Raw genomic sequence first — 21,955 nt, 5'->3', positions numbered from 1 at the left:
CCAGGTTGATAGGGTTGTGAAGAAGGCCTATGGAGTGTTGGCCTTTATTGGTAGAGGGATTGAGTTCCGGTGTCGGGAGGTCATGTTGCAGCTGTACAGAACTCTGGTACGGCCGCATTTGGAGTATTGCGTACAGTTCTGGTCACCGTATTATAGGAAGGACGTGGAGGCTTTGGAGCGGGTGCAGAGGAGATTTACCAGGATGTTGCCTGGTATGGAGGGAAAATCTTATGAGGAAAGGCTGATGGACTTGAGGTTGTTTTCGTTGGAGAGAAGAAGGTTAAGGGGAGACTTAATAGAGGCATACAAAATGATCAGGGGGTTGGATAGGGTGGACAGCGAGAGCCTTCTCCCGCGGATGGATATGGCTGGCACGAGGGGACATAACTTTAAACTGAGGGGTAATAGATATAGGACAGAGGTCAGAGGTAGGTTCTTTACGCAAAGAGTAGTGAGGCCGTGGAATGCCCTACCTGCTACAGTAGTGAGCTCGCCAACATTGAGGGCATTTAAAAGTTTATTGGATAAACATATGGATGATAATGGCATAGTGTAGGTTAGATGGCTTTTGTTTCGGTGCAACATCGTGGGCCGAAGGGCCTGTACTGCGCTGTATCGTTCTATGTTCTAAGGTCGGTGCAGACTCTACGGACCGAACGGCCTCCTTCCGCACTGTAACAATTCTGTGATTCTATGACGAGCTTCAGAGCTAGAAACAACATGGAGCGAGACAGCCCATTCCAGTTAAAACCGAGGGGGAAGAAAGAGCAGATTCAGAGCGCAAAACAGCAGGGAGAAAGGCGAGCCAGGTGAGTTTAAACAGCGGCGGGAGAGCAGCTTCAGAGTGAGAACAGCACAGGGTAAGTAACTGCTAATTTGAATTACCTACTCTAAATTGCTTTCAGTTTCAGATTATAGGTAAAAAGGAGAAACATTTTACAGATTAAAAAACTAAAGACCTATCAGAAATTAGACAAAAGCAAATTAAAACTAATTAAAATAATGCAGGGCCAGGCGGTGTGTTGTACCTACATGATGTGGGGGCTGGTGGACTCCATTGTGTTTCCCAGTGAACACATCTGTAGCAAGTGTTGGTTGCTCAGATTGATGAGCTGGAGTCTGAGCTTCAGACACTGCAACACATCAGGGAGGGGGAGAGTTACTTGGGCGCTGTGTTTCAGGAGACAGTCACACCCCTTAGAATAACTACCTTGAATTCGGCCAGTTGTCAGAGACAGAAGGGTGTGACTACAAGTGAGGCAGGTAGAGGGATCCAGGAGGTAGGGTTGCAGGAGCCTCAGCTCTTATCCTTGTCCAACAGGTTTGAGATTCTTGCTCCCTGTGTGGACGAGAGCGAAGACTATGAGGAGGATGAGAAAACTGACCACAGCACCGTGGTACAGGGAGGCAGTCAAGTTGAGGGAGAAAAGAAATGTAGTCTGAATTGGGGATAGTATAGTTAGGGGCATAGACACTATTCTCTGTGACCAGGATCGAGAATCCCGAAGGTCGTGTTGCCTACCTGGTACCAGGATTCAGGATATCTCATCTGGGCTACAGAGGAACCTGGAGTAGGAGGGCAACGATCCAGTTGTCATGGTCCACATAGGTACAAACGACATATATAGAACAAGGATAGAGGTTCTGCTTGAGGAAATATGAGTGGCATGGGGTTAAATTAAAAAGCATAACCAAATAGGGTAATAATCTCTGGATTACTACCTGAACCATGGGCTAATTGGCACAACTTCAATAAGATTAAAGAGGTAAATTCAAAGGTTGGTGTGGGAGAAATGGGTTTGAATTCATGGGACATTGGCACCAGTACTGGGGTAGGAGGAAGCTGTTCCGATGGGACGGTCTTCATCTGAATCATGCTGGGACCAGAGTCCTGTGAATTGCATAACTAGGGCTGTAGATAGGGCTTTAAACAAAATAGTGGTGGGGAGGGTTCAGTTGCATGGAAAATTGGAAAATCAAAGTTAAAGGAGAAGGTAGGAGTGCACATTAGTGATGAGGTGGATTGTAACCAAAAAATAAAAGAGACAGAATGTACAAAAATATTTCACCGAGGAATCATGCAAGAGTCGGGAAATTTGATAATGGAACAGACTTAAAGACTTTGTATCTGAATGCATGAAACATTCGGAATAAAATCAATGAGTTAACAGCGCAAATAGAGACAAAGTAGCATGATTTGGAGCCGATTACTAGAGACATGGTTACAAGAAGACCAGGTCTGGGAGTTGAATATCCAAGGGTACGTAGTGTTTTGGAAGGATAGACCGAAAGGTAAGGAAGGTGGTGTAGCTTTGCTGGTAAAGCAAGGGGTCAGTGCAGTAGTGAGAAATGACATGGGCACTGGGGATCAAGAAATGGAATCAGTCTGGGTAGAAATAAGAAACAGCAAGGGAAAGAATTCCCAGGTGGGATTAATCTATAGGTCACCAAGCAGTAGGTCCACAATAGGGCTCAGTATAAATCAGGAAATACTGGGGGCTGGTGAGAAAGATACGACAATAGTCATGGGTGATTTTAATATGGATATTGACTGGGTCAATCAAATTGGTACGGTAGCCTCAAGGGAGTGTTCATTGAATGCATCAGATTGTTTCTTGGAACAATATGGTCTAGAATCAACCAGGGAGCATGCTGTTCAGGATTTGGTACTATGTAATGAGGAGGGATTAATTAATTACCTCATAGTTAAAGATCCTCTAGGGAAGAATGATCATAACATGATAGAATGTCAAATTCAGTTTGAGGGCGGGAAACTGGAGTCCCACACTCGCATTCTAAATTCAGTTTGAGGGCGGGAAACTGGAGTCCCACACTCGCATTCTGAATTCAGTTTGAGGGCGAAAAACTGGAGTCCCACACTCGCATTCTGAAGTTAAACAAAGGTAATTACATTGGCATGAGGACAGATTTGGACCTAGTGGACTGGGCAGGGCAGTTGATGAACAATTACAGTTGTTTCAAGAGATATTCAATTCCTCCCAACTTGAGGGCAGCACAGTAGCTAGCACAGTTGCTTCACAGCCCCAGGGTCCCAGGTTCGATTCCCGGCTTGGGTCACTGTCTGTGCGGAGTCTGCACGATCTCCCAGTGTCTGCATGGGTTTCCTCCGGGAGCTCCAGTTTCCTCCCACAGTCTAAAGATGTGCAGGTTAGGTGGATTGGCCATGCTAAATTGCCCTTAGGTTAGGTGGGATTACTGGGTTACGGGCATGGGGTGGAGGCTTAAGTGGGTGCTCTTTCCAAGAGCCGATGCAGACTCGATGGGCCAAATGGCCTCCTTCTGCAGTGTAAATTCTATGATTCTCTGAACTAAAATGTATTCCAGAGAGGAAGAAAGGTTGTAAGAGGGGGAAAAATATCCATGGCTAAACAAGGAAGTTAAAGATAACACAAAGACAAAAGCTAAGGCATACAATATGGCAAAGACCAGTGGGGGGCTGGAAGAATAGGAAAATTTTAAAGATCAACAAAAGGTTACTAAAAATGCAATTAAAAAAGCAAAGGTAAATTATGAAAAAAATGAAATGAAAATCGCTTGTCACAAGTAGGCTTCAAATGAAGTTACTGTGAAAAGCCCCTAGTCGCCACATACCGGCACCTGTTCAGGAGGCTGATACAGGAATTGAACCGTGCTGCTGGCCTGCCTTGGTCTGCTTTCAAAGCCAGCGATTTAGCCCTGTGCTAAACAGCCCCTGCTGTTTATGAAAAATTATGAAAGAAAACTAGCGCAAAATATATATATATATTTTTATTTTTATTAATCGAAAAAGCTTCTATAAGTATATAAAAGGGAAGAGAGTAGCAAAGGTGAATGTTGATTCCTTGGAGGTTGAGACCGGGGAGTTTAAAAAAAATAAATTTAGAGTACCCAATTATTTTTTTTCCAATTAAGGGGCAATTTAGTGTGGCCAATCTACCTAACCTGCACATCCTTTTTGGGTTGTGGGGTGAAACCCACGCTGGCATGGGGAGAATGTGCAAACTCCACACGGACAGAGACTCAGAGCGGGGATTCGAATCCGGGTCCTCAGCGCCGAAATCCCAGTACTAACCACTGCGCCACCGCGCTGCCCTGAGACCGGGGAGTTAATAGTGGGGAACACAGAAATGGCAGAGACATCAATATTCTGCCTGGTTTCACAGTGGAGAACACTTGTACCATCCCTATAGTAGCAGGTAATGAAGAGGCAATAGAAAGGGTGAAACTTTGAACAATCATCATCAATAGGGAAAGAGTAACAAACAAGTTATTAGGATTGAGGGCAGACAGGTCTCCAGCGTCTGATGGCCTGCATCCTAGCGTCTTAAAGGAAGTGCCAGCAGATAGTGGATTAGTGGTTATGATATTCTAAAATTCCCTGGATGTGGGAAAGGTTCCAGTGGATTGGAAAAATGCTAATGTAAAGCCCTTATTCAAAAAGGGAGGCAGAAAGTAAGAAACTATAGACCAATTCTTTAACATCTTAGAACATTGTTAGAATCCATTATTAAGTAATAACAGGACATTTGGAAAGTCAAAACACAATCCATCAGTCAGCGTGGTTTTATGAAGGGAAAATGATGTTTGACAAATTTTCTGCGGTTCTTCAAAGATGTAACAAGCAAAGTGGATAATGGGGATCCTGTAAATGTAGTATATCTGGACTTCCAGAAGGCATTTGATAAGGTGCCACACAGAAGGTTAAATTAAGATCACAGAGTGAGAAGTAATTTAATAGCTGGGATAGAGGACTGGCTGACCGACAGAAGGCAGAGAGTCGGGATAAATGAGTATTTTTCTGGATGGCAGGATGTAACTAGTGGGGTGCCACAGGGTTCAGTCCTCAGCCCCAAATATTTACAATCTATGTTAATGACTTGGATACAGGGACAGAAGTTACTTTAGCTAAATTTGCAGATGAAACTAAAATAGGTGGGGTAGTAAGTTGCAATGAGGAAATAAGACATTTACAAATAGATATGGATAGATTAGTTGAGTGGGCCAAAAGATGGCAGATGGAGTTTAACATGGATAGGTGTGAAGATAATAACGTGGCATTGGAAATGTATTATCTAAATGCAAAGAAACTTCAGAATGCTTCAGTGCAGAGGAATCTGGGTGTCTTTGTGCATTAATCGCAGAAAACTAGTATGCAGGTAATAAGGCAAAGGAAATTTGGCATTTATGCTTCAAGGAATCATAGATCATAGAATTTACAGTGCAGAAGGAGGCCATTCAGCCCATCGAGTCTGCACAGGCCCATGGAAAGATCACCCTATCTAAGCCCACACCTCTACCCCATCCCCGTAACCCCACCTAACCCAAGGGTAATTTATCATGGCCAATCCACCTAACCTGCACACCTTTGGACCGTGGGAGGAAATCGGAGCACCCGGAGTAAACCCACGCAGACGTGGGGAGAACGTGCAGACTCCGCACAGTAACACAAGCCGGGAATCGAACCTGGGACCCTGGAGCTGTGAAGCAACTGTGCTAACCACCATGCTACCGTGTTGCTCCAGGAGTATACAAACAGGGAAATGTTGCTGCAACTGTACACAACATTGGTGAGACTGCACCTGGAGTATTGTGTACAGGTTTGGTTCCCTTATTGGAGGACGGCTGTAGTTGCACTGGAGGCAGTTGAGGAGGTTCACTAGAATTAATTCCAGAGATGAGGGGCAGTGGGATTTTCAGTCCCGGGACACCCGGAATGCATTCCTCGATGGGACGGAGAATCGGACATCATGGGAAAAATCGGGATTGGCGCCCGAACATGATGCTGTAACCCCCAGCTGGCGGCGTGAACAATGGCCACAATGAGTGCTGGCAGGGGGATGTAAATAAATGCAAATGGGTCTTCATGACCCATGTGCATCTATTTAGCGGGCCCAGCACCCTATTCTCTGGCCACATGTGATTTTCGGTTCCTATGGCCGAGAATCAGGAGGGCGCAGATCTCTTGTGGTCTCAACAATTGTAAACCTGATGTGGACCTCATGGTGTCCCCTTGGCCCACTGTGAGGTCCATCACTCCAGGGTCACTTTGGGAGACCATCTGAGCCCTTCTGAGGGCCACCTCCCCGTCCCAACAATGCACTGCCTACCTATGCCTCCTCTACCAGATCCACCCCCTCCCGCCCCTAGGAACCCCTGTAATGAGGGACGCTTCCACAGGTACCCTTGTAATAGGGAGACCTCGCCCAGGGACCACTATAATAGGGGACCCCCTGACTAAAGGGACCCCCGGACTAACCCCCCCCCGCCCCACCCCACCCAGAAAAGAAACCCCTGTCTAGAAGTTAAGAGAGCAGCCCAGACAGGGGTTACAGCTGTAACACTTCACTTGAAGCTCCACGAGTTCATTCCTGGAAGGAGAACACTTGGTCCATGAGCTGCAAGCTATTCATAACTTTCTTGTAGTGGGCTTCCGGTGACGGCGGGCGGGAGGCGGCCGCACAATGGAGGGCTCCCGTTCGGGAACGGCATTTTTGGGGCTTTAAGCCCGGTCCCAGGGTCCACGGAGGCGCCAGAAGCAGGGAGAAGGCACGGAGGAGGCACAGTGAAGGCACAGGGAAAAAGAAAAATGTCGAGGGTGAGCAAAAAAACGGCCGTGAAAAAAACAGCTGAAGGTCTGTCGGGGAGTGGAAAGGTCACCGCGGGGTCACCAAGGAAAATGGAGGCTGGAGCACCAGGGGAGGCCGCATTGCTTACGGCTGAAGAAATAACTAAGGTGATGGCGGCGGAATTCGAAAAGCAGTTGGCGCAGATTGCGAAATGCATGGAGACCGTGAGGAAGGAGATGAGGGAGGTTGTGAGTGTGCTGGTGGAGGAGGCGGTTTCCCCGGTGAGGACGGAGGTAGCGAGCGCAGTGGCGGAGGTGCGAGCGCAAGGGGAGGCGCTGAAGGAAGTGGAGGAGACGTTATTGCAGCACGGTGATCAACTTGCCTCGATGGGGAATGGGAAGGAGATGCGGAAGGTGATGGGCACTAACAAGGATCTGCGAGGAAAAATAGAAGACCTGGAAAACAGATCCAGGCGACAGAATTTGAGGATTGTGGGGCTGCCCGAAGGAGTTGAAGGACCGAAGCCGACTTGAGTATTTTGCCCCGATGCTGGCAAAACTATTGGGGGAGGGGGAGGATCCCTCCCGATATGAACTGGATCGGGCTCATCGGTCGTGGAGGCCTGTACCAAAGGCGAGTGAGCCACCAAGGGCAGTGACTCTGTGCTTCCGTAGGTACAGAGTGAAGGAGGTCCTGAGCTGGGCCAAGCAGAAGCGGGTGGTGCAGTGGGCTGGAGCTGGTATACGTGTATACCAGGACGTTACGTTGGAGCTGGCGAGGAGGCGGGCTGCCTTCAACCTGGTGAAGAGGGCACAGTACATTAGCAAGGTGCGGTGCGGCATTGTATATCCAGCGAAGCTGAGGGTGACTTACAAGCTCAGGGACTTTTATTTTGGAACGGCGGAAACAGCGGAGGAGTTTGCGAAAGCAGAAGGACTGTGGCAGAACTGACAAATTGAGGAATGGCCATGTGCCGATGTAACCTCATGACTGTATTTTCTTCTTTTTTGTATCACTGCGCGCAGGTGTAGAGGCTAAAGGAGCCAATGTTGTATATATTTGGACAAGGGAAGGGACGGGACTTTCACTCGAAATGAGAGTTCTTTGGGGTGCAGGTGGATATGCGGGGTTTGTGTGCTAAAAGGGGATCTTTGGGCTTTCCTAGGGCCGGGCAAGGGGGAAGGGGACCCGGGCAGGGGCCTCCACGCTGGCCGGCTTAAGCCGGCCAGTGAACGGGAGGTGGGGGGAGGGGCTGCGGCCATCGGAGCCTGGCAGAACAGGGTCCGAGTGGTCTAGCCGGGGTGGAAAGTTGGGGGGGGGGGGGGAGGAACCGAGGTTGGGAGGAGGAGTTTTACAAGAGGCAGTGGACGGGAGGAGCTGGAGACTTGGGGGGGAGGGGGGGGGGGGGGGGGGGGGAAGAGAGAGAGAGAGAGAGAGCTGTGTAAGATTAAGGGTGACTACGGGTAATCCCGGATTCCTTTTTGTCATTTATGTAAACATGCAGGTTGAGGTTTGGGGGTCAGTGGGTAGATGGGATCGTTGTTATTATGGGGATTGACATATCACAGAATCAGAATTTACAGTGCAGAAGGAGGCCATTCGAGTCCGCACCGGCTCTTGGAAAGAGCACCCTACCAAAGGTCAACACCTCCACCCTATCCCCGTAAACCCACCGAACACTAAGGGCAATTTTGGAGACTAAGGGCAATTTATCATGGCCAATCCACCTAACCACATCTTTGGACTGGGGGAGGAAACCGGAGCACCCGGAGGAAACCCATGCGCACACGGGGAGGATGTGCTGACTCCGCACAGACAGTGACCCAAGCCGGAATCGAACCTGGGACCCTGGAGCTGTGAAGCAATTGTGCTATCCACAATGCTACCGTGCTGCCCAATCTTGCTGACTATTGTTTATTGTTGATGAATGTAAATGTGTGAGAAAATGTGAAAAAGGAGTCGAATTTAAAAATTATTTTTTTTAAAACGTTCTTGCCGTGGGCTGTGATTGACAGTTTCCCCACACAGTCTGCAGCTTTGATCAATTAATTTCCCTTCACCTTCAATGACTCGAAGTTGTAAAACCCCAATGTTTACAATGACCACATCAAAGAGAGGAAAGTGCTTCTCAAGCACTAAGTGCATTGCAATCACTCCCGTACCAGCCTCCCCGAACAGGCGGCGGAATGTGGCGACTAGGGGCTTTTCACAGTAACTTAATTTGAAGCCTACTTGTGACAAGCGATTTTCATTTAATTTCATTTTCAATCGTACTCCATGCCATGCATATTCTTTCATGGCAAGGGATACAGAATTCTATCCTGCTTTATTACCACAAGGGGATTGAAAAACTGGTGCAATTCCGGTCCAGTGAGAGAACATAGGATAAGGGGTAGCAGATTTAAAACAGAGGAGAAATTTCTTCTCTCAAAGGGATGTGAATCTGTGGAATTCACCATTCCAGAGTGCAGTGGATGACAGGGCATTGAGTAAATGTAAGAAGGAGAGACAGATTTTAGGCGGGATTCTCCATTTCTGAGACTAAGTGTTGACGCCAACGGAGAATCCTTGGACTTTTACAGCAGAAAAACCGGCGCCGCACCTGGACCGATTCCATTATTGCTGAGGGGCTAGCACAGGTGCCGTGTGGAACACAATCGATTCCAATGAAAAACGGTGCGGGATTCGCCAGGTCCACGACTGTCACTGGGAGGCTGACAAGCTACAGCCGCACATACACATGACACTCCCCACACACACTTATCCAAGACAAAAAGATTGCACTGGCGGTGCATCCATACATCTGATGGGTCGCCTGGGTCCAGAGGGCACCCAGGGGAGTGCCCTGGGGGGGACACCTATACGATCCATGGCACCAGGTTCAAAACAGACTGTTAGTTCTGTGCGGAGCTGCGTGGCCGGCTGTGGCAATGGTGCTCCGTGCACATCAACCCGACCCCACAGCCCACCTCCTGGCCACCTCCCACTACTCCCCCCAGCCAGCAGCACAACTGTCAGCAAACTATGGCGATGTTGGACACCTTCCGTATCCCTTCTCTCTCCCTCAGCAGCCACCATGCCGGTTTCACGATTTTAAAAAGCACAAGTGAACCACGCCATCGGGAACTCGGCCCATCGGAGGGGGAGAATCGCGGAGGCCCCGGAGAGTACTGGGTTGGGCCCGCTAATGATATTCAAATGGTGCCTACTGGATGTGCGGAAACACATTGACGCCGTTTTCAAGGTGATGGAGAATCGCGATTGTCAAATCGGCGCCTGCCGCGATTTCAGTGTCGGAACCGATTCTCCGCCCAAACGTCTTTCCCAATTTCGGCGCCGGCTAACAGAGAATCCCGCCGTTTATCTTTAGACAGATTTTTTATTAGAATTGGGCTGAAGAGTTATGGAGAATGGGCAGGAAAGTGGAGTTGAGGCCAAGATGAAATCAGCCATGATCGTATCAAATGACAGTGCAGGCTCAAGGGCCTGAATTGCCTACTCCTTTACCGAGTTCATATGTTACTCACCTGAACTGCTCGAAGGTCGTTCATCTTCTTGCTGCATTGCATGCCGGTCCCCTTGGTGAGGCTGCAAGCACTCAGCCTGTGCTACTTCATCCCAGGCCTCTCTTAGGATAGCGGGCAGGAGTTTCTGCCTCACCCTGAAGAAGAGGGTGTCCCTCCGCTCTTTAACACTGTCCAGCATACGTTCAATGTCAGGATCCAGGTACCTTGGTGCTGGTCTTTTAGCAGCCATCTTCTTGGCTGGAATGACGGTCTGTGCTGAGTGGAGCGCTTAGAAGCTGCCCCAGCTTGTCAGGCTCTGAATGCAAATCCCGACCCCAGCGCATTAGCTGCCTGCGGGCCCGAGACTCCAGCGGGCTGCATGTGGGCTAAGTGTTGGCCCATTTGCATCAGATGAACGTCTCCCTGCCAGCGTTCCTAGCGGCAGCACGCAGTTACCGTGTTTCTCCACCACCGGCAGCACATAGTCACCAATACGGTGCCACCCAACATCTCTACTGCATTAATGACATTCTTGCATTTCACACAAGATCTTCCTGTGAAACGACCCAGGCGGCTAGCATTCCAATACTCATTCAACCTCTCCATAACAATTCCCAGAAACTTTGGATCAGGCACTTAGTGACATGCCCTCTGATTTTCATACCTTCTCTCTCTGCTCATTACTCTGCTGTCTGAAAGCTCAACCTCATGTTGTAAGACTAAATCATGGCTACAAACCCACATTCGAGTGGTGTGATGCTCAGAAAAAAATGATATGAAATCCATGCAAACCCGACTGCAGAAGACATGACATCTGCTCAGGGCTTTCCCAGCTATGTCTGTCTCCTGTAAGAGACATAAAAGTGAAGACACCCATACAACGTCAGGAAACTTGATCTTCCAACTTCACACTCGGTCTTGCAATTATTGCCCACCCCTAATTGCCCTGATGGTTGACTGAAGTGGACAGCAAGATTGGGGCAGTTAAGAGTCATCCATGACTGGAGTCACAGCACAGCTAGACTGGGTAAACACAGCAGATTCCCGTCACAGAAGGGCGTTAGTGAACCAGTTGAGGTTTTTAACAACTATTCAACAACTTTGTGGACATTTTTACTGATGCTAGTATCGTACCTGCTAAAATGGGATTTGAGCGCACATGGATTGTTAGTCCAACCTCTGGGTTGTTAATCTGGTAACATAACCACTACACTGCCGTTCTCCAAATAAACTCCAGATACAAACATATAGGAAACTTCAGATACAAACATATAGGATTTTTAAAAAAAGATATAAATGAGACCACAAAAGCCTCCTGCCTTTCCAGAAAAGCATGTGCGTCCTGCTCTGCATCTCCAACTTCCCCGTCCCCAGCAGTGAGAGGAACCAGAGCGAATATTCCCATAGCTCCAGTCCCTCTGGATCATTGCTTCTAGTTATCTTCACTTCCTTGTTTGCCTGCAACACATCAACAGGATTTACCTTTACAGTTTGCTTCGTACTTGTGATGAATGCTTTCCTTTTGCTCAGTTCTGCTGGATCGAGATTAAACTTCCGAGGATTCGTCTCCACAATACGTACACTGCAGTTAAGTCAAATCGTGTGTTTACAGTAGAATGGTGTACCTACAGTGGATAGCAATTTTATCCTCAATAATTTGCATTGACAAAGCACCTTTGTGACAAAATGCCTCAAGGAGGGGCAGCACGGTGGCACAGTGGTTAGCACTGCTGCCTCACAGCACTAGTGACCCGGGTTCCATCCCAGCTCGGAACACTGTCCGTGTGGAGTTTGCAAATTCTCACCATGTCTACTTGGGTCTCCCCCCACAACCTAAAGATGTGTGGGGTAGGTCGATTTCCACACTAAATTGCCCCTTAATTGGAAAAAAAGAATTGGGTACTTTAAATTTTTTTTTTTTTAAATGCCTCAAGGAGCTTAATCAGACCCAACAAAAAAAATATTACTTGGATAACTGCAGCACCTTGTACAATCCAAAACAAATTTTGCAATTTGGCACAACAGTGGCACTACAAAATGTGTGCACATACTTTTAACACAATCTTCCAATGCTGCTTTTCCCTTCCTCTTTCCGCACCACAAATCTTCCCAGTCAAGGATGCAAGAGGTAACTTCTCTCAAGTTGTTTCTCTCAAGACCTGTCCTTAGCTCGTCCATAAGACGGTGACTCGTTGATGACTCCCACCCCATAACCTCCTCAATGGTATGAGGGCACCAAAGATGGTGCAAACTACTTACTGTAAAGATGGCAAATCCGATTTCACCTCGGGTTATAACCACCATTGCAGAAAATTAATTTGCTCTAACCATTGATTTTTTCCACCTGATAACCTGGTAAGAGATCCATTCTGTTCCCAAACTATACTGCAGTAACTCACTTCATGAGCACTATCAAGAAGCTCAATTTGAGGGAGACAGTGGCGCAGTGGTTAGCACTGCTCTCTCAAGGTGCCAAGGACCAAGGTTTAATCCCGGCCCCGGGTCACTGTCCTTGTCGAGTTCGCACATTCTCCCCGTGTCTGCGTGGTCTCACCTCCACAACCCAAAGATGTGCAGGTTAGGTGGACTGGCCATGATAAATTGCCCCTTAATTGGAAAAATTAAAAAATAAATAAATAAATAAGAAGCTCAATTTGTTTCATGAATCACAAGTACTGTCACAGTATTGTTGCAAGATCACATTTAATAGGAAAGTGGTCTAGTTCTAGGCTCTATTCTCGTCTGCCAAGTATTAGCCATTAGAAACTCTAATGTTTGAGATGTATTCAGTTCCTTTGCTATACCTGCATGTTGCCACTTTCACTGTGTGCTGAAACTCACCTGCAGCTGGCTACATATACAAGTAAACACATGGCCTGACTTGCACTAACCAGCGTGGCAAATACACCAATCCCAACGAGCCTCTTGTAACCCCGCAAAAAGTTAGCTTTCAAAACTCTGGAGGTTTCATCAGACCACGGCACTCTGGCTTTATAGACAACATGGCCTCTTAAAGTAGATCAGCTAAACTGGGCACGCATGGTTGATACAAACATTAGAAAACTCCAAATGGTAATTAGCAATTGCGATGTCACGGAGATAAAAATGTCACATTGCTGGGGCTTTGAAGGAGGACCCCTCACTCTGAACATCTGTAATTAAAAGATATTAATAGTCTCATCGAGGTCCTCCAGGTCCCACTCGATACTACGGAGGCTATTCCGAAGCTCATTAGTTGTCCAGTCACATTCCTCCTTGCTGGCCGAAGAGGGCTCTGCCAGGAGCTCAGTCCATCGCTGGTACAGTCCTTGAGAAGTGTTCACTGCTTTCTGCACTTCTCTGGAAGAAAGAGGACAGTATGAAACTGGTACATATTGGCTCCTAGTACAAATCTTGTGCTCATATCCTCATTATCTCACTTGTGCATTTTTAAGTAGCTTTTTAGAGTCAGCTGTGGTTTAGTGGATAATGTTTATTCCTCAAGAGTCGGAATGTTATGGTTTCAAGTCTTTACTCCAGAAATAGGAGTATAACCAGGCTGACACTTCAGTGTAGTATTGAGAGAGTGCTGCAGTATCAAATTGTCTTTCAGAGACAACATTAACCTGAGGTCCCGTCTCCACTCTCAACCAGATGTAAAGCACTCATTTAGGACCACTCTCTAGCTCCACATGTATACAATCATAAAATGCTTACTGCACAGAAGGAAGCCATTTGGACCTTTGTGTCCCTGCCAACACTCTGAAAGAGCAATTCAGCTAGCTCCACTCTCCTGCTCTTTCCCCAATTCTTTTTCTTTAGATAATTCTCCAATTCCCTTTCAAAAGCCATGATTGACCCTGTCTCCACCACTCTCAGGTAGTGCAGTCCAGATCCTAACCATTCGCTGTATAATCCAGATTTCCTTCATGACTTGGGTTCTTTTACCATTCATCTTTTTTTTTCTTTATTCTTTCAATGGAATGTGGGCATCACTGGCAAGGCCCAGTATTTGTTGCCCATCCCTAATTGTCCTTTAGACTGAGAGACTCGATTTGTATATATATATCCTTCTTCTGCTTCACTTTACTCTCTATCTCTTTCTTATCCGGGGACCGCTGGCTTCGTTTGTCCTCCCTTTCCCCCTCATGGGAATGTACCTCGATTGCTGTACCTCAATTGCACCTGAACTATCTCCTCTTTAAAGGCAGCTCATTGGTTCTGTTACAGGTTTGCCTGCTATTCTTTGATTCCAATTTAACTGGACAAGATCCGTCTCACCTGCTGAAACTACATTGGCCCCTTTCTTTTAACTATTTTTTTCTAATTATGTTTAAATATAATTTTATCTTTATGTACCTTTTTGTATGAATCTTGGTTCTCTTCTGTGAACCAGACATTCATTCTGAACCTCCTTTTTTTGTTTTATTTTAGTTGCTATATCTTTAGTGATTCAGGAGCTCTAGCTTTGAATCCCTTTCCATCCCCTGCCCCCTTGGTGGTAATGTGTCTTACTAGTCTGTAGCTGAACCATTTCCTCTTTCATTTTTAAATCACTGTTTTACTGACCAAATTTTTGATTCCAATCCACCTCGGCTCTGGTTCAGTTGTTTGCACTTTCGTCTCAAGAGTCAGAAAGTTGTGGGTTCAAGTGCCGTTCCAGAACTTGACCATAACAATCTAGGGAGTGCACCACTGTCAGAGGCACTGTCTTCCAGGCGAAACATTAAACCGAGGCTCCCATCTTCCTTCTCGGGTGGAAGCAGGAGAGTTCTGACTAATTATCTGGTCATGATCACATTGTGGTTTGTGAGAACTTGCTTAGCACAAATTGGCTGCTGTATTTCCAACAATAGTGAAATACACGTCATTGGCTATGAAGTGCTTTGGAACAGCCTGTGGTCGTGAAAGGTGGTATAGGAATGCAAGTCTCTTTCTCTGACTGAAAAAAATCCTCTCCTCTAGTGAGCCTTTTAAGCCTGATTGTTGCTAGTCCTTTTCCATTTCATTCTAATCCTGGGGTACAATTTTTTATTTTAACACCTAGATTTAAAGTTCGATCTTGCGAGGCGTTCTGAGGTAAGGGGCCTCTCGCAAAATTTAAATGCCTTGTCGCTTCACTGAGTCAGGCACGACGAGGCAATTAGGTCACACCCTGGTTTCTGATCACTACTGCCCAAGTGCTCCCCACTTATTCCCCCCCAGATAATTTGAATGTTTATCTTATTTCAACTCATTGCTTTAGCCCAACTCTGCCTTCACATTTTCTGGTCCGTCAAGGAAAGGTGGTTGCAGAGTCAAACTATTCAGTCTGCAAATAATATGCTGGAAAAATACACATAGGTGTGGGTGTAACACAATACTACCCTCACTAACCACAGCAGGAATCAATGCATAACAACCTGAGCTGGAACCTTGCCCTTTAGGAACAGGCGGGCAGTGAAGTCAACTGTAACACCACAACAGCAACCAGATAGGTCAGCCAGGGCTGGACAATGCTAAATATTCCGTGGGACATTCAGAGAAAATACATTTTAGCTCCGTTAGGGTTTTTTTAAAGGAAAGGGACGCTCCATTAATTATCATCGGTAGATTTACTCATAACAAGAGGTTAGGAAAACATCCATGACGATGAGGAGCTGGGGTTTAGCAGGATGGGTAGGAGGGAGGGAGAGGTTTGTCTGCTCTTCTGGACCCGGTTTCTGTCCAACTTCACACAACAGAGGCCCTCAGCCAGACTGAGAACCGCGGCTCAGCCCCTGAGCGCCGACCCGACCAGGGCCGGCCCCCCACCCGGATTCTCCAGACCCCAGAGCTGGATCCCTCATCTCAGACTACCGGATCGCCCAATCCCGACTCCCCTCCCGACTCCCCTCCCTCCCTCCCTCCATCCCGACTCTCCCCCCCCCCCCCCCCCCCCCTCTATCCAGATGTCCCGGTCCCGGTCCTTACCCTTTCACCACGAAGAACGGGTCCTCCATGGCCATGGTGACTGGGCCCAGCTCCCGGACACGCCTCCCGCTCTCCCTCTAACCAACTCTCAGCATCGCCCGGCTCCAGCAGGAGGAGCGGACCCTCCCACCCACTCTGACCCTCCCATCACTCTGTCCGTCCCTCTTTTTTTATAAATTTAGTGTACCCAATTAATGTTGCCAATTAAGGGGCAATTTAGCGTGGCCAATACACCTACCCTCCACAACTTTGGGTTGTGGGGGTGAAACCCATGCAAACACCGGGAGAATGTGCAAACTCCACATGGACAGTGACCCAGAGCCGGGATCGAACCTGGGACCTCGGCGCCGTGAGGCAGCAGTGCTAACCACTGCACCACCGTGCTGCCCTGTCCCTCCCTCTCTGACCCTCCATCACTCTGTCCCTCTCTCACTGTCTCTCCCTCACACTGTTCCTCCCTCAATCTGTCCCTCCCTCACTGACCCTCCCTCACTCTGTCCCTCCCTCACTCTGTCCCTCCCTCACACTGTCCCTCTCTCACTCTGTCTCTCCCTCACTGACCCTCCCTCACTCTGTCCCTCCCTCACGTGACCCGGTTGCGAGGGTTACAGGCCCTTTCCCGATCTCCCCCTCAAAACTTTTCCCATTCCCACCCCCCCATTCTCCCCCATCTCCATCTCTCCCCTCTTCACCCCTCCCCCATTTCCCCTCCACCCCTCCCCATTTGACTGCGTCTCCCCTCCCCGTCTCCCCTCCACCCCTCCCCATTTCACCTCCACCCCTCTCCCATCTCCCCTCCAACCCTCTCCCATCTCCCTTCCACCCCTCCCCATCTCCTTCCTCCACACCTCTCCATCTCCCCCTCACGCATCTCTCACTCCCCTATCTCCCCCTCCCCTATCAGCCCACGCCTCAATCTCCCCTGCTGTAAAGTCTCAGGCAAGCGACCAATCAGAGGCGACAACTGTAGAAATAGTTAGATTTATTTCCTTATATATTTACACCTCCCCGAAGGTCTCCCGCGCTCGGCCCACACTTGACCCGGGGTATTTATGTCCCAGCAGTTTCTGGTTGAAGGGGGAGTCCAGACCCCCCCCCCCCCCAAAACTGGGTAGATCATACTCATGTGAGGCCACAGGGACTCTGAGGCTGCAGATCCCTGGGCCTCCTGGATGGTTTTAAGCCCCCTCCCCCCCCCCCCCAAGTCTGATACACCTTCCACTTCAACGGCAGGAGAGGGAATCTTTTTGCTCCCTTTGACCGGGGCTGTCTATCCAGGGTCCGCTGTTCCGGTTCTGGAGTGGTATAATGGGCTGGGGAGTGTCATTTTCGGGCCAAAAGTCTGGGTGGTTCTGTTGTGCTTTGTCCTGCTGTCATCACCGGACCTGTTTCGACTTCTGTGGGTAAAATCTCTAAGTCTGACTCTGGGTCGAACGAGTCGACCTCCCGCATCTCTGAATCGAGGGGCTCTGCCACCTCGCTGGGAATCAACAGCGGTTGTTCTGGAGGAAGGGGGATCATCAGCCTTGGGTGTCTTGGCCAGTCCTCGGGCAGCTGTACCACCCGGCTTCAGAAATGGTCCATGTGTCAGTTTGAGTCCTTTCCTTGTATCCGTACCAAATATGAGACTGGACCGGACTGTTTTATTACCGTTCCCGGGATCCACAATGCTCCGTCTGTGAAATTACGGACGTAAACGGCGTTACCCGCTACAAACTCCCTAATGGGTCTGGTTCATTTTGTTACGACGTGTTCCTGTTGGTTGCGAATCCATTCCCCAATGTCCAGCAAAACATTTGAGTGCTATAGTGAGAGTTTGGTGACTGAGGGATATAAAGGCTTCATTTTTATCTAAAGTCTAGTCTTTCTTTTATTTAGTTAATTAACTTAAAATTTGCTGTTTGGTTTAAAAGAAGGTGAATTTTCAATCAGCTTTAAACAAAGGTTCTACTTGTAGGTACTTGCAGCTGGAGCTTGTTAATTAGTTAATTGGATTAGGCCAGTTTTCAGAGGCTAGATTCACAGTATAAAAGTGATCCACCTACAGTGCAGACTTTGTTTGCACTGAGTGCTGAATTTGGTGCATTTGAGTGCTATAGTGAGAGTTTGGTGACTGAGGGAGTGCTGAATTTGGTGCATTTGAGTGCTATAGTGAGAGTTTGGTGACTGAGGAAGTGCTGAATTTGATGCATTTGAGTGCTATAGTGAGAGTTTGGTGACTGAGAGAGTGCTGAATTTGGTGCATTTGAGTGCTATAGTGAGAGTTTGGTGACTGAGGGAATGCTGAATTTGGTGCATTTGAGTGTTATAGTGAGAGTTTGGTGACTGAGGGAGTTAGGTGAGGAGGGAGTCAGGTGCTCCTTTCATTTTGTTTCCTACATTTCCACAAAGAGCGAGAAGGGAGCCAGGAGTTTACAGACAGTGCAGCTGACTGGGAGCAGAGTCGGAGGGCGGAGGTTTAGTTGGTCCACAGGGCAGCTATATTCTGTAAGGTAAGAGGGGATGGAGGCTAGGCCAGTTGCATGCTCCTCCTGTAGGATGTGGGTGGTGAGGGATACCACCGGTGTTCCCGCTGACTATACCTTGCATCCAACTCCAGCTCCTCAAAACCGTGTTAGGGAACTGGAGCTGGATGAACTTCGGATCATCCGGGAGGCAGAGGGGGTGATAGAGAAGAGTTACAGGGAGGTAACCACACCCAAGGTACAGGACAAGAGTAGTTGGGTTACAGTCAGGGGAAAGAGAACAAACAGGCAGACAGTGCAGGGATCCCTCGTGGCCGTTCCCCTTCAAAACAAGTATACCGTTTTGGATGCTGTTGGGGGGGGGATGACCTACCGGGGGAAGGCCCTAACGGCCAGGTCTCTGGCACTGAGTCTGGCTCTGGGGCTCAGAAGGGAAGGGGCGAGAATAGAAAAGCAATAGTAGTAGGAGATTCAATGGTTAGGGGAATAGATAGGAGATTCTGTGGTCGCGAGCGAGACTCCCGGAAGATATGTTGCCTCCCGGATGCCAGGGCCAGGGATGTCTCGGATCGTGTCTTCAGGATCCTTAAGGGGGAGGGGGAGCAGCCAGAAGTCGTGGTGCACATTGGTACCAACGACGTAGGTAGAAAAGGGGTGTGGAGGTAATAAACGAGTTTAGGGAGTTAAGCTGGAAGTTAAAAGCCAGGACAGACAGAGTTGTCATCTCTGGTTTGTTGCCGGTGCCACGTGATAGCGAGGCTAGGAATAGGGAGAGAGTGAAGTTGAACACGTGGCTGCAGGAATGGTGTAGGAGGGAGGGCTTCGGGTATTTGGATAATTGGAGCGCATTCTGGGGAAGGTGGGACCTGTACAAGCAGGACGGGTTGCATCTGAACCAGAGGGGCACCAATATCCTGGGAGGGAGGTTTTCTAGTACTCTTCGGGAGGGTTTAAACTAATTTGACAGGGGAATGGGAACCGGATTTGTAGTCCAGCAACTAAGGTAGCCGATATTCAGGACGCCAAAGCATGTAGTGAGGCAGTTGGGAAGGGAACACTGACAAAGGAGAGTACTTGCAGGCACGAAGATGTGTTGAAGTGTGTATACTTCAATGCAAGAAGCAACAGGAATAAGGTGGGTGAACTTAAGGCATGGATCGGTACTTGGGACTACGATGTGGTGGCCATCACGGAAACTTGGATAGAAGAGGGGCATAAATGGTTGTTGGAGGTCCCTGGTTATAGATGTTTCAATAAGATTAGGGAGGGTGGTAAAAGAGGTGGGGGTGGCATTGTTAATTAGAGATAGTATAACAGCTGCAGAAAGGCAGTTCGAGGAGTATCTGCCTACTGAGGTAGTATGGGTTGAAGTCAGAAATAGGAAAGGAGCAGTCACCTTGTTAGGAGTTTTCTATAGGCCCCCAATAGTAGCAGAGATGTGGAGGAACAGATTGGGAAACAGATTTTGGAAAGGTGCAGAAGTCACAGGGTAGTAGTCATGGGTGACTTCAACTTCCCAAACATTGAGTGGAAACTCTTTAGATCAAATAGTTTGGATGGGGTGGTGTTTGTGCAGTGTGTCCAGGAAGCTTTTCTAACACAGTATGTAGATTGTCCGACCAGAGGGGAGGCCATATTGGATTTGGTACTTGGTAATGAACCAGGGCAAGTGATAGATTTGTTAGTGGGGGAGCATTTTGGAGATAGTGATCACAATTCTGTGACTTTCACTTTAGTCATGGAGAGGGATAGGTGCGTGCAACAGGGCAAGGTTTACAATTGGGGGAAGGGTAAATACAATGTCAGACAATAATTGAAGTGCATAAGTTGGGAACATAGGCTGTCAGGGAAGGACACAAGTGAAATGTGGAATTTGTTCAAGGAACAGGTACTACGTGTCCTTGATATGTATGTCCCTGTCAGGCAGGGAAGAGATGGTCGAGTGAGGGAACCATGGTTGACAAGAGAGGTTGAATGTCTTGTTAAGAGGAAGAAGGAGACTTATGTAAGGCTGAGGAAACAAGGTTCAGAAAGGAGGGATACAAGATAGCCAGGAGGGAACTGAAGAAAGGGATTAGGAGAGCTAAGAGAGGGCATGAACAATCTTTGGCGGATAGGATCAAGGAAAACCCCAAGGCCTTTTACACATTGGTACCAACGACGTAGGTAGGAAAAGGGGTGTGGAGGTAATAAACGAGTTCAGGGAGTTAGGCTGGAAGTTAAAAGCCAGGACAGACAGAGTTGTCATCTCTGGTTTGTTGCCGGTGCCACGTGATAGCGAGGCTAGGAATAGGGAGAGAGTGCAGTTGAACTTTTGAGAAATATGAGAATGACTAGAGCGAGGGTAGGTCCGATCAAGGACAGTAGCGGGAGATTGTGTATTGAGTCGGAAGAGATAGGAGAAGTCATGAACGAGTACTTTTTTTTTTTACATAGAATTTACAGTGCAGAAGGAGGCCATTCGGCCCATCGAGTCTGCACCGGCTCTTGGAAAGAGCACCCTACCCAAGGTCAACACCTCCACCCTATCCCCATAACCCAGTAACCTCACCCAACCCCACCCAACACTAAGGGCAATTTTGGACACTAAGGGCAATTTATCATGGCCAATCCACCTAACCTGCACATCTTTGGACTGTGGGAGGAAACCGGAGCACCCGGAGAAAACCCACGCACACACGGGGAGGATGTGCAGACTCCACACAGCCAATGTCCCAAGCCGGAACCGAACCTGGGACCCTGGAGCTGTGAAGCAATTGTGCTATCCACAATGCTACCGTGCTGCCCCTTCTGTATTTACAAATGAGAGGGGCCATATTGTTGGAGAGGACAGTGTGAAACAGACTGGTAAGCTCAAGAAAATACTTGTTAGGAAGGAAGATGCGTTGGGCATTTTGAAAAACTTGAGGATAGACAAGTCCCCCGGGCCTGACGGGATATATCCAAGGATTCTATGGGAAGCAAGAGATGAAATTGCAGAGCCGTTGGCAATGATCTTTTCGTCCTCACTGTCAACAGTGGATTGGAGAGTGGCGAATGTCGTGCCCCTGTTCAAAAAAGGGACTAGGGATAACCCTGGGAATTACAGGCCAGTTAGTCTTACTTCGGTGGTAGACAAAGCAATGGAAAGGGTACTGAAGGATAGGATTTCTGAGCATCTGGAAAGACACTGCTTGATTAAGGATAGTCAGCACGGATTTGTGAGGGGTAGGTCTTGCCTTACAAGTCTTATTGAATTCTTTGAGGAGGTGACCAAGCATGTGGATGAAGGTAAAGCAGTGGATGTAGTGTACAAGGATTTTAGTAAGGCATTTGATAAGGTTCCCCATGGTAGGCTTATGCAGAAAGTAAGGAGGCATGGGATAGTGGGAAATTTGGCCAGTTGGATAACGAACTGGCTAACCGATAGAAGTCAGAGAGTGGTGGTGGATGGCAAATATTCAGCCTGGAGCCCAGTTACCAGTGGCGTACCGCAGGGATCAGTTCT

The 21,955-nt window shown here is 48.1% G+C and overlaps 1 protein-coding gene across 2 annotated transcripts in view; it reads right to left on the bottom strand.

Moving 5' to 3' along the window:
* stx6 (syntaxin 6) overlaps positions 1 to 16,128 on the bottom strand; it is an 82,884-nt gene extending 66,756 nt beyond the window's left edge. For both annotated transcript variants that reach the window (XM_072511729.1, XM_072511730.1), the window contains exons 1-3: positions 16,004 to 16,128; positions 13,242 to 13,411; positions 11,555 to 11,649 (exon numbers count right to left, since the gene is read on the bottom strand). In XM_072511729.1, the coding sequence (XP_072367830.1) occupies positions 11,555 to 11,649; positions 13,242 to 13,411; positions 16,004 to 16,038 (300 nt within the window). In that variant the 5' untranslated portion in view covers positions 16,039 to 16,128. The remainder of the gene's footprint in view (positions 1 to 11,554; positions 11,650 to 13,241; positions 13,412 to 16,003) is intronic.
* Positions 16,129 to 21,955: the final 5,827 nt, after the last annotated feature.

The sequence above is a fragment of the Scyliorhinus torazame genome, chromosome 7, assembly GCF_047496885.1.
Source record: "Scyliorhinus torazame isolate Kashiwa2021f chromosome 7, sScyTor2.1, whole genome shotgun sequence".
Taxonomy (NCBI): domain Eukaryota; kingdom Metazoa; phylum Chordata; class Chondrichthyes; order Carcharhiniformes; family Scyliorhinidae; genus Scyliorhinus; species Scyliorhinus torazame.
The sequence above is the reverse complement of the archived record's forward strand: the minus strand, read 5'-3'. Positions and strand labels throughout refer to the sequence as shown.